At 43.0% G+C, this 13386-nt stretch overlaps 1 protein-coding gene across 3 annotated transcripts in view; it reads right to left on the reverse strand.

Moving 5' to 3' along the window:
* SUMF1 (sulfatase modifying factor 1) overlaps window positions 1-13386 on the reverse strand; it is a 110567-nt gene that overhangs the window by 49506 nt on the left and 47675 nt on the right. For all 3 annotated transcript variants that reach the window (XM_060110036.1, XM_060110035.1, XM_060110034.1), the window contains 2 exons: window positions 2415-2497; window positions 261-383 (listed from right to left, as the gene is read on the reverse strand). In XM_060110036.1, coding sequence (XP_059966019.1) covers window positions 261-383; window positions 2415-2497 — 206 coding nt within the window. The remainder of the gene's footprint in view (window positions 1-260; window positions 384-2414; window positions 2498-13386) is intronic.

Raw genomic sequence — 13386 nt, forward strand, 5'->3', positions numbered from 1 at the left:
TAAGGAGGACTATGTGACACGGGGATGGGGGCTCAATTGCCGTAGCCCACCTCACCACACACATGGCTTTGGGAGACTGTCAGGGGGTGGTGACCCCTGCATCCATGTTTCCTAAGTAACTTCACGGGCGGGAAGAAAGCCCAGTAGGAGTAAGCTGCAATCTGGCTGTGGTTTTAAATCAACTGTCCAGCCAAAGTAAGTTCCGTAGATTCAGAAAAAGGTCCACATACTGTTAGGCAAAGATGAGACCCTCCAAGTACCTATTTCGCAGGCCTCCTCGACAGCTGTACTCCCACTCGGCTTCCGTGGGCAACCGCTTCCCGGCCCATGTGCAGTAGGCGACGGCGTCGTTCCAGGAGACGTGAAGAACCGGGTGATCTGGCCTGGGGAACAGCGAGAGCAGAGTGAGCAGGGCAGGAACCAGGACAGGAACAGGAACAGGAACCGGCAGGACCGGCTTCAGCAAAGTGCCCATCAGCACCTTCACCTCAATCTGTGATGCTGAGGTGGGCCTGGTCCCCAAATCAAGCCCCAGCTGGGCCACATCTGTCACCCGCTACCACGGGTTTCTGACACCTCAGGCTCCCAAAGAGGCTATGATCCCCCTTGGAACAAGACTCAGAACATTTCTTCACTTTGCAGGCAGGCCTGGACCCCCAGAGAATCTCACTTGGTGCAGTGGGTGTGGAGATGCACCAGCCAGATCCCCCTATGAGGAAGGAATGATTTTCCAGCTGCTGGGCGTGGCGTCAGCAGAAGCTACCAGCTCTCGGCTCCTTCAGGAGAGCTGCAAAGAGCCGCCTCACAGCCAGCAATGACCAACCACGGCAGGGGCATAAAGGCGCAGCTGTGTGAGTTCACCATAGCTAAATCCTACGGGTCATTTATACCCCAGAGCCCCAGGGACTGGGTGGGACGTCCTGGACCTGCACTGTAGTCTTGGCTTCTCCCTCTGCCCAATCCTGTTTCCTCCCCATCCCTTCCACAGGTGTGGATCCCCTTATATAAACATTCTGCACACCAAGCTCTATCTCATCATCTGTTTCCAGAGAATCCAATCTGTGATACTTGGCCTTAAACTTTGTGTCTTTCTGCTACAGATGAGTCAGCTATATGTGCCTCACTCTAGCAAGTGAGGAATCTAGCAAATTCCAAGTAAGTCTTTATTTTTTCTAAAGGTATAGAGGGGTAGGGAAGGTTAGGGGGAAAGTTTGAGAGTAAGGGGATAAACATATTTACCCAGCACCAGATAACTTTAATTCCCTGCTCACTCTTTCTCAGGTGGACTCTACATTCCTAGGCTATTTCTTAAGCATCTTTGAATTCCCTACAGTAATTACACCACGACTTTCACTTATTCTTTACAAGCGTTTATTGAGCACCTATTACATGCCAGTCACTGTTTTCAGCACTGATATTAAGACACGCACTTTTCTCAGAAGAAGGACTCACTCAGTGGATATAATACATTCCACTCTGAGTTCACCTTCTACCCTTCGCTTTTTCTTCTATTAAATTCAGGAAAGAAGATAACAATTGGGACCTAAGAGGCCGTCAACCTGAGGTACCCAAGAATCCTACAACTTTCTACCTCAGGGTCTATTTCTACCACAGAGGCTACCACCTCAGGCTTTCAAAGATTTCTGACGTTTTCAAGGGGCTATATTCCTAAAGCTGAACTTCATGTACTTCCAGCTTCCTGACAATGAGGTCAATAACCAGGAATTTTGTCAAAAATAGAAGCTCGAAAATCCCATCTGAAAAACTGGGTTAGGAGAACAGTTTTCTTGGGCTGTTGAGATGCTGAGTCCTGACCCAAACCTTTCTGCGTCTTCAGGGCTTAAAGTGCTATCCATTTTTGCTTGAGATAATTATTTCTTTGCCACCCTGGAGACTTGCTGACCGACTTGCAGCTCTGTGGTTTTTCGGTCAGATGGTGGCTTCAAAGTATGTCAGTCCAGGACTGGAGATAACATGAGTCCTAAACCCAAGGCCTGAGCTTCTAGAGTGGCCACCTGGCAGGACACCACCACTTATCTGTAAGACAGATGGTCTCCTTCCTCACAATGACCCACTCATGAGGGAGAGCAAACAGACAAGTTGTAAAGGTTAAACATGTCGTGAGATTTGTAATAGGCCTGTCAAAGGGGGAAAAAATCTCCAAGAGGGAACCCTCTGACAGGCCAAATGAGGGAGGAGGAAGGCCACTTATTAAGAGCTCTCTGTGAGCTAGGTGCTATGTTTGGGTCTGTACATACAGTATTTGCTGCCATCCTATTTTCCTACCGACCAAGTGAGTAGAGTTTGTCATACTCACTCTTTTATAGAAGATGGCCACTGAGTTTCTTTTCAACAGCATAGGAACCTATTTTGGAATGAAACATGTCATCCGGGGGAAGACCCACCAGCCTCACCTGTGCAGGACAGTAGAGTCGGGCCCTTCTGGGTGTCTCCAGTTAGCGCCTTTAACAGGTAACCACCAGGGAGCAGCTGCCACCTCAAAGCAACCCAGAATAAGCTGAGGTTAGTTATGATGCCTCTAGAAAAACACTGACTCAGTCTGTGCAGAAAAAAATCTCTCTTAAGGTCTTCAACTTCCAGTTGACTTACCAAATAACTTTACCAGAATATCAAAAATAAAGATTTATATGTAACTAAATCTAACAAATAAGCATTATCTCGGGAATTCTCTGGCGGTCTACTGGTTAGGACTTGATGTTTCACTGCTGTGGTCCAGGTTCAATCCCTGGTTGGGGAACTAAGATCCAGCAAGCCACATGTTGTGGCCAAAAAAAAAAAGCATTATCTCACACCATAAAGCACCACAGTGATTAAATAAATATGTATCTAAATGGTGCGTGTCTCCAAGAATTTTAAAAGACACACTGCTAGCTAACCCTCTATAATCTCTAACAAGTGAGACAGGTAGTACTGCTCCTATTTAAAAGATGGCAAAACAGCATTAATCTTACAGTTAAGTGCCGGGCTGAAGGTCAACCAAGGTAGTCAGAGACCAAGCTGAAGCACAGCATGAAGAGCTGGACTGTGTTTTCAAAAGACCCTGGTTAATATCCAGCCCAACATTAGTTGTATGGCTCTGGGCAAGTTCACTGCTTGCCTGGCCCCAGAGTCCTCATCTGTGAAATGGGAGCAGGCCCGCCTGCCTCACCTACCTCAGACTCAGAGGAGGCTGCATTAGATAGGACTGGGAAGTGCTCAGCCCAGATCCTGTTCCCAGAACTGTAACTCCTACTTTACAGGTCTGTTAACCCAAATACCAATATCAAGGGGCCCTCATTTAGTGACTGATTGAGAACTTGGCTTTGGAGTCAGGCAAAATGAGATGTGACTCATGGCTCTGCCACTCCCAGGGTGACCCCTGGCAACCTAATCAACCTCACCACACCCGTTTTCTCATTTGTAGATGAAAACAGTAACAATGCCTACCTCAGGGGTTATTACAAGGAGGAAACAGAACATACACACAGGGCTTAGGACTATGCCTAGCACTTAGCAAGCACTCAGTAAAGGGAACCAGTCTCAACCATGGGCCTCATGACAGTCAGGAAGAGAGTTACAAAAAAATTACCATCATCAATGATGATAATACTAAGTAAAGAAGTTTGCAAATGTTTCTTCTAATATAAACCAGAGCAGACTCAAGGTTATCCCCATGACAATGTTACTCTCAATCCTCTGCGTCCTGATGAGCCAGCCTGGGTGGAAGAGAAGGGGGAATGTGTTCCTGCTAACAATTACAGCAATCACTGAAAACACCAAACCCTGTCTTGTTCTCTTTTCACATCAGTGCAATCAAAATATTCATGGTATTCCAATCACAATTTGATGGAAAAAGCCAAATTCTTTTATATTTCACCGAAAGACACATTGTGTCCTTAAAGGACACTCCTGCAAAGTGTTTTATGTTTCAGAGAGCAGGAGAGGTGAAAGGCATGGCTTCTTCCTATTTCTCCTGTGGCAGTGCGGAATCTTTAATGGGGAGATGTTCTCGCTGACTACTCTGCTTGATGTTTAGGTGCCAGTGACAGGTAACTCATTCCATGTCAAGGGAAGACCTGCAGAGAAAGCCCAGGTCATCCCACTCTTACATTCCAGTATCTTTACATCACTCACCCACCTCTACCCCACCCCCAACACTAAGGCCACCAGAAGGTTCTATTTCTCAAATAAAAAATAAAAAAATTTGGGCTTCCCTGGTGGCGCAGTGGTTGAGAGTCCGCCTGCCGATGCAGGAGACATGGGTTCATGCCCCCGTCTGGGAAGATCCCACATGCCGCAGAGCGGCTAGGCCCGTGAGCCATGGCCACTGAGCCTGCGCGTCCTGAGCCTGTGCTCCACAACGGGAGAGGCCACAGCAGTGAGAGGCCCGCGTACCGCAAAAAATAAATAAATAAATTAAAATAAAAAATAAAAAAAATTTTTAAAAAGGAGAAGAAGAAGAAGAAAGAAAAACAAACAGGAAAAATGTTAACCTTTGTTAAATCTGGGTGGTAGGAACTAGAATGCCTATTTTTCTTATACCCTATTGTGTTTTGAAATATTTCATCATTAGCAATTTTTTAACATCTTTATTGGAGTATAATTGCTTTACAATGGTGTGTTAGTTTCTGCTGTATAACAAAGTGAATCAGATATACGTATACATATATCCCCATATCCCCTCCTTCTTGTGTCTCCCTCCCACCCTCCCTATCCCACCCCTCTAAGTAGACACAAAGCACTGAGCTGATCTCCCTGTGCTGTGCGGCTGCTTCCCACTAGATATATATTTTACATTTGGTACTGTATATATGTCCATGCCACTCTCTCACTTCATCCCAGCTTACCCTTTCCCCTCCCCATGTCCTCAAGTCCATTAGCAATTTTTTTAATGGATTTATTCATCTATTCTATTACTGATGGGCATTTGGGTAGCTTCCAGTTTGGGCTACTATGAATGGTAGTACTTCTGTGAACATTCTTGAAAGCTCATGACTTAGTAAATATGCATAAGCATTTCTGCTGATTGCACACTGTGGAGTGGAACTGCTGGATCTCAGGGTAGACACAGGCGCAACTTTAGTAAAGACAGCCGAACACAAGCCTTAATGGCAGAAGTCCTCCACGGCTCCCGACCTTCTTCAACGGGGAACTTCCATGGAGCTGGCTTGTGTGCGGTAGACCCAGGGTAGCTGCTCCAGTGGCCTCTGAGTCCATTCCCTTTCCCTCTCCTCTTCCCCTTAACGCACTCTGGTTGCAAATATTTACTGAGCACCTACTATCTGCCGGGAGCTGAGCGTAATTCCTAAAGGGGATCTTCAACTCCCAGAATCCTCTGAGTATGACTTAAGACAGTTGGTATATTGAGAGTTTTTCAATTATTTATTGCACATATTTATCTTACATGGTTAACTGCACAAAGCAGAATACAAAGTGTGAACCTAGGCATTTTATTTTCTTCCAAAAGTATCTACAAAACTCTAATTGGCAGGTCCGGGTACCACCTTCACACATCAGTTCTACAGCTCCTACTCAGCTTCCTCCCCGTCATATACACACACTTGCCTCTCCTTCTAGGTATCTGCTTTTCATTTCTCCCACTATCACGCTTGCCTGAAATCTTTCACATTTCTTAGCAACCCATCGAAAACAGACCACCTCAGCACTATTGACTTATTAGACCACATAATTCCTTGTTGGAGGGGTGCTGTCCCGTGCATTGTAGGATGCTCAGCCGCATCGCAGACCCCTCCCCACTAGATGCCAGTAGCATCCTACCCGCAACCCAACTATGACAACCAAAACTGTATCCATATTCACCAAGCCCCAAACAAGACAAAGCTACGGGTCCTATAAGGGAACCTAACAGCATCGCCACCTGTCAGAAAGACTGTAAGTCCCCATTGTAATGGTCAGATGCAGAGTCAGGAACCATTTCCACATAGGACACATGAAGAAGGAAAGGGAAGTAATCAAAGTCACCCACAGCAGAAGACTGAACTCAGAGGTAGTACATCATTCATCATAGCCAAGTTGTCCTGGGAAAGCCATGTTTTCTGGCCAAACTGATGGCAAATCCCATCAAGGGTCACCAGGTGCCTTCTTCCAAATATCACTGTTAACTCCATGTTTTTATTTATTTATTTATTTATTAGCATCTTTGAGTATAATTGCTTTACAATGGTGTGTTTAGTTTCTGCTTTATAACAAAGTGAATCAGCTATACATATACATATATCCCTATATCTCCTCCCTTGAGTCTCCCTCCCACCCTCCCTATCCCACCACTAGGAGGTCACAAAGCACCGAGCTGATCTCCCAGTGCTATGTGGCTGCTTCCCACTAGCTATCCATTTTACATTTGGTAGTGTATAATGTCCATGCCACACTCTCACTTCGTCCCAGCTTACCCTTTCCCCTCCCCCTGTCCTCAAGTCCATTCTCTACATTTGTGTCTTTATTCCTGTCCTGCCCCTAGGTTCTTCAGAACCATGTTTTTTTTAGATTGCAAATACACGTGTTAGCATATGGTATTTGTTTTTCTCTTTCTGACTTGCTTCACTCTGTATGACAGACTCTAGGTCCATCCACCTCACTACAAATAACTCAATTTCGTTCCCTTTTATGGCTGAGTAATATTCCATTGTATATATGTGCCACATCTTCTTTATCCATTCATCTATTGTTGGACACTTAGATTGCTTCCATATCCTGCCTATTGTAAATAGAGCTGCTATGAACACTGTGGTACGTGACTCTTTTTGAATTATGGTTTTCTGAGGGTATATGCCCAGGAGTGGAATTGCTAGGTCATATGGTAGTTCTATTTTTAGTTTTTTAAGGAACCTCCATACTGTTCTCCATAGTGGCTGTATCAATTTACATTCCCGCTAACAGTGCAAGAGGGTTCCCTTTTCTCCACACCCTCTCCGGCATTTACTGTTTGTAGATTTTTTGATGATGGCCATTCTGACTGGTGTGAGGTGATACCTCATTGTAGTTTTGATTTGCATTTCTCTAATGATTAGTGATGTTGAGCATCCTTTCATGTGTTTGTTAGCAATCTGTATATCTTCTTTGGAGAAATGTCTATTTAAGTCTTCTGCCCATTTTTGGATTGGGTTGTTTGTTTTTTTGATATGGAGCCACATAAGCTGCTTGTCAATTTTGGAGATTAATCCTTTGTCAGTTGCTTCACTTGCAAATATTTTCTCCCATTCTGAGGGTTGTTTTTTCTCCTTGTTTATGTTCTCCTTTGCTGTGCAAAAGCAGGTAGGATTGTATTGCTATAAACTTCCCTCTTAGAACTGCCTTTGCTGCATCCCATAGGTTTTGGGCCATCGTGTTTTCACTGTCATTTGTTTCTAGGTATTTTCTGATTTCCTCTTTGATTTCTTCAGTGATCTCTTGGTTATTAAGTAGTGTATTGTTTAGCCTCCATGTGTTTGTATTTTTTACAGATTTTTTTCCTGTAATTGATATCTAGTCTCATAGTGTTGTGGTTGGAAAAGATACTTGATATAACTTCAATTTTCTTAAATTTACCAAGGCTTAATTTGTGACCCAAGATATGATCTATCCTGGAGCATGTTCCATGAACACTTGAGAAGAAAGTGTGTTCTGTTGTTTTTGGATGGAATGTCCTATAAATATCAATTAAGTCCATCTTGTTTAATGTATCATTTAAAGCTTGTGTTTCCTTATTAATGTTCATTTTGGATGAGCTGTCCATTGGTGAAAGTGGAGTGTTAAAGTCCCCTACTATGATTGTATTACTGTTGATATCCCCTTTTATGGCTGTTAGTATTTGCCTTATGTATTGAGGTGCTCCTATGTTGGGTGCATAAATATTTACAATTGTTATATCCTCTTCTTGGACTGACCCCTTGATCATTATATAGTGTCCTTCTTTGTCTCTTGTAATAGTCTTTATTTTAAAGTCTATTTTGTCTGATATGAGAATTGTTACTCCAGCTTTCTTTTGATTTCCATTTGCATGGAATATCTTTTTCCATCCCCTCACTTTCAGTCTGTATGTGTCCCTAGGTCTGAAGTGGGTCTCTTGTAGACAGCATATATATGGGTTTTGTTTCTGTATCCATCCAGCCAGTCTATGTCTTTTGCTTGGAGCATTTAATCCATTTACATTTAAGGTAGTTATCGACATATATGTTCCTATGACCATTTTCTTAATTGTTTTCCATTTGTTATTTAGGTGTTTTTCCTTCTCTAGTGTTTCCTGCCTAGAGAAGTTCCCTTAGCATTTGTTGTAAAAGCTGGTTTGGTGGTGCTGAATTCTCATAGCTTCTGCTTGGCTGTAAAGGTGTGAATTTCTCTGTCGAATCTAAATGAGATCCTTGCTGGGTAGAGTAATCTTGGTTATAGGTTTTTCCCTTTCATCACTTTAAATATGTCCTGCCACTCTCTTCCGGCTTGCAGAGTTTCTGCTGAATGATCAGCTGTTAACGTTATGGGAATTCCCTTGTATGTTATTTGTTCATTTTCCCTGCTGCTTTTAATATTTTTTCTTTGTATTTAATGTTTGATAGTTTGACTAATATGTGTCTCGGCATGTTTCTCCTTGGATTTATTCTATATGGGACTCTCTGCATGTACTGGACTTGATTGACTGCTTCTTTTCCCATATTAGGGAACTTTTCAACTATAATCTCTTCAAATATTTTCTCAGTCCCTTTCTTTTTCTCTTCTTCTTCTGGGACCCCTATAATTTGAATGTTGGTGCATTTAATGTTGTCCCAGAGGTCTCTGAGACTGTCCTCAATTCTTTTCATTCGTTTTTCTGTATTCTGCTCTGTGGTAGTTATTTCCACTATTTTATCTTCCAGGTCACTTATCTGTTCCTCTCCCTCAGTTATTCTGCTATTGATTCCTTCTAGAGAAGATTTAATTTCATTTATTGTGTTGTTCATCGTTGTTTGTTTGCTCTTTAGTTCTTCTACATCGTCGTTCAACGTTTCTTGTATTTTCTCCATTCTATTTCCAAGATTTTGGATCATCTTTACTATCATTGCTCTGAATTCTTTTTCAGGTAGTCTGCTTATTTCCTCCTCATTTGTTTGGTATCGTGGGTTTTTACCTTGCTCCTTCATCTGCTGTGTTTCTCTGCCTTCTCATTTTGCTTAACTTACTGTGTTTGGGGTCTCCTTTTCGCAGGCTGCAGGTTCGTAGTTCCCGTTATTTTTGATGTCTGCCCCCAGTGGCTAACGTTGGTTCAGTGGGCTGTGTAGGCTTCCTGGTGGAGGGGACTAGTGCCTGTGTTCTGGTGAATGAGGCTGGATCTTGTCTTTCTGGTGGACAGTACAATGTCCAGTGGTGAGTTTTTGGGTGTCTGTGACCTTATTATGATTTTAGGCAGCCTCTCTGCTAACAGGTGGGGTTGTATTCCTGTCTTGCTAGTTGTTTGGCAGATGGTGTCCAGCACTGTAGCTTGCTGGTCATTGAGGGGAGCTGGGTCTTAGCATTGAGATGGAGATCTCTGGGGGAGCTTTTGCTGTTTGATTTTACATGGAGCTGGGAGGTCTCTGGTGGACCAGTGTCCTGAACTCGGCTCTCCCACCTCAGAGGCACAGGCCTGACACCTGGCCAGAGCACCAAGACCCTGTCAGCCAAACAGCTCAGAAGAAAAGGTAGAAAAAAAGAAAGAAAAAAAAAGAGAAAAATAAAGTTATTAAAATAAAAAAATTTTAAATTATTAAAAATTAAAAAATTAAAAAGTAATAAAAAACAGAAAGAAAGAAAGAAAAGAGCAACCAAACCAGAAAACAAATCCACCAATAACAACAAGCGCTAAAAACAATACTTAAAAAAAAAAGAAAAAGAAAAAGGACAGACAGAACCCTAGGACAAATGGTAAAAGAAAAGCTACACAGACAAAATTACACAAATAAGCACAGACATACACACTCACAAAAAGAGAAAAAGGAAAAAATATATATCTATATATAAAAAAAAGAGACCTACCGAATCAATGAACAAATCTACCAATGATAATAAACCCTAAATACTAAACTAAGACAAACATAAAACCAGGAACAAATTAGATGCGGAAAGCAAACCCCAAGTCCACAGTTGCTCCCAAAGTCCACCACCTTAATTTGGGATGATTCATTGTCTATTCAGGTATTCCACAGATGCAGGGTGCATCAAGTTGATTGTGGAGATTTAATCCGCTGCTCCTGAGGCTGCTGCAAGAGATTTCCCTTTCTCTTCTTTGTTCGCACAGCTCCTGGGGTTCAGCTTTGGATTTGGCCTCGCCTCTGCATGTAGGTCGTCTGAGGGTGTCTCTTCTTTGCCCAGACAGGTCGGGGTTAAAGCAGCAGCTGATTAGGGGGCTCTGGCTCACTCAGGCCAGGGGGAAGGAGGGGTATGGAATGCGGGGCGAGCCTGCAGCAGCAGAGGCTGGCATAATGTTGCAACAGCCTGAGGCGCGCTGTGTGTTCTCCCAGGGAAGTTGTCCCTGGATCACAGGACCCTGGCAGTGGTGGGCTGCACAGGCTCTCGGGAGGGGAGGTGTGGATAGTGACCTATGCTTGCACACAGGCTTCTTGGTGCCTGCAACAGCAGCCTTAGTACTTCATGCCCGTCTCTGGGGTCCGTGCTGATAGCCATGGCTCGTGCCCATCTCTGGAGCTCCTTTAGGTGGTGCTCTGAATCCCCTCTCTTCACGCACCTGGAAACAACTATCTCTTGCCTCTTCGGCAGGTCCAGACATTTTCCCGGACTCCCTCCCGGCTAGCTGTGGTGCACTAGCCCCCTTAGGCTGTGTTCACACAGCCAACCCCAGTCCTCTCCCTGGGATCTGACCTCTGAAGCCCGAGCCTCAGCTCCCAGCCCCCACCTGCCCCAGCGGGTGAGCAGACAAGCCTCTCAGGCTGGGGAGTGCTGGTTGGCACCAATCCTTTGTGCGGCAATCTCTCCGCTTTGCCCTCTGCACCCCTGTTGCTGCACTCTAATCCGTGGCTCTGAAGCTCCCCACCCCGCCACCCCCCGTCTATGCCAGCGAAGGGGCTTCCTAGTGTGTGGAAACTTTTCCTCCTTTACAGCTCCCTCCCAGAGGTGCAGGTCCTGTTCCTGTTTTTTGCCTCTGTTTTTTCATTTTTCTTTTGCCCTCCCCAGATACGTGGGGAGTTTCTTGCCTTTGGGGAAGTCTGAGGCCTTCTGCCAACGTTCAGTAGGTATTCTGTAGGAGTTGTTCCACATGTAGATGTATCTCTGATATATTTGTGGGGAGGAAGGTGATCTCCACGTCTTACTCCTCTGCCATCTTGAAGGTCCCCCTCAACTCCATGTTTTTAAACACTGTTTTTGAACTCCTGGTCATGTCTTGAAAATAAATGCTATTCTACTATGTTTAGGAACTTATTAAATAAGCACCTTTTGATAGTCATATATGAGCCAGTTAATTCAAGGTTATACTGCAAATTATGACATCTCTCATTCCTTTTCTTTAACAGAAATAGTCTTCAGGTGTGTTGTTTCCAGATTCACAGCAGCAATGTGAGTGGACTAGCATCTGTGACAAGCCTCATCCTAAAAAGAAAAATTTGGGGGTTAGGGGGGGAATGTGGTTGCCCATCTACATATTTTTTTGTTCAACTAAGACACTTCTAGTTGAGTTACAGCACTCCCTCATATCCAGGGGGAAAAGGACTTAACTTGACCTATTTCAAGTCAACCATCTCCATAGTGACTGTCTTGGGTTTAAGTTGAAACATCTGTACCAGAGAGCCAGCAACCAATTACAATGTAAATAGTATCCTTGTATGTATTGATATCCCCTTGAGAAATGGACTTCAGAGAGCAAAGACATCTTTTCCCACCTCTCCCTAGGGACATAACCATACTTGTAGTAACAGCTCAAAGAAAAGAAAAGGGAAAGACAGCAAAGGTGCCTTTATTCTTGCCAAGTGGTAAATTATGCTTCTCATACACACACAGCCTAGAATGAAGTCGGCACAGGAAAAAGAGCACTGTGTAATTACACACATTCAAGTATAAAGATGTCAAGTTCACAACTTTACAACTGTTCTTTTAAAAATTAAATGCATTTAGACAAGAGAATTAAAAAGATGGACATTTCTTGAAACACACTATAAACATGACAGTTATACCATAAAAACAGCCTGGGAGAATTTTTCAACTGGCACCAGTAAACAATGAGAAATCACAGAACTGTTCAAATTCATGAGGTATAAATAAAATTGGATGAGAATCAAATGCAACTGAAGGAATAAAATGGAATAGAAAGCACACAATGAGTAAAAATCTCTTTCTTCAACACCTAACACAAATGTAGAAAATTGAGAACTAGGCTTGAATAAAGACTAAAAACAAATTCATCATTAAACTAGATAGGTAGTCAAGTCTGACAGCTTATTTCAAATTAAATCCTTAAGCAGGTACGTTGACTACTTAATAGAACACATGAGAGTGGAAAATCCACGCTTTTTCAAACAGAGTACAAATATTTAAGAAATTTAAGGCAGATCTGAAATTTTTCAATACTTCTTGCTTCAGTTCTTACTGAAATTCCTCATGCTAGAATACACTGCATTCCACGACACCAATCGGTATACTCTAAACATTCATTACGTTTCCTTAAGAGAGTAGCAGAAATTCTATAGAGTCACTCATTATAGACAATGTGTAAAAAATAGCCTAAGGGAGAGGGCAGATAGCAGAAGGAAGAAAAACTACAATCCTGCAGCCTGTGCAACAACAACCACATTCACAGAAATACAGACAACATGAAAAAGCAGAGGGCTATGTACCAGATGAAGGAAAAAGACAAAACCCCAGAAAAACAACTAAATGATGTGGAGATAGGCAACCTTCCAGAAAAAGAATTCAGAATAATGATAGTGAAGATGATCTAGGACCTCGGAAAAACAATGGAGGAAAAGATCGAAAAGACGCAAAAAATGTTTTACAAAGAAATACAAGAATTAAGAACAAACAAACAGAGACGAACAATACAATAACTGAAATGAAAACTACACTACAAGGGTTCAATAGCAGAACTGAGGCAGAAGAACAGATAAGTGACCTGGAAGACAGAATGGTGGAATTCAGTGCTGTGGAATAGAATAAAGAAGAAAGAATGAAAAGAAATGAAGACAGCCTAAGAGACCCGTGGGACAACATTAAACGCAACAATGTTCACATTATAGGGGTCCCAGAAGGAGAAGAGAGAGAGAAAGAACCAGAGAAAATATTTGAGATTATAGTCGAAAACTTCCCTAAGATGGGAAAGGAAAGAGCCTCCCAAGACCAGGAAGTGCAGAGAGTCCCATACAGGATAAACCCAAAGAGAAACACGCCGAGACACATAGTAATCAAATGGGCAAAAATTAAAGACAAAGAAAA

This window comes from Mesoplodon densirostris, chromosome 10 (genome assembly GCF_025265405.1).
Source record: "Mesoplodon densirostris isolate mMesDen1 chromosome 10, mMesDen1 primary haplotype, whole genome shotgun sequence".
In the NCBI taxonomy this organism is placed as follows: Eukaryota; Metazoa; Chordata; class Mammalia; order Artiodactyla; family Ziphiidae; genus Mesoplodon; species Mesoplodon densirostris.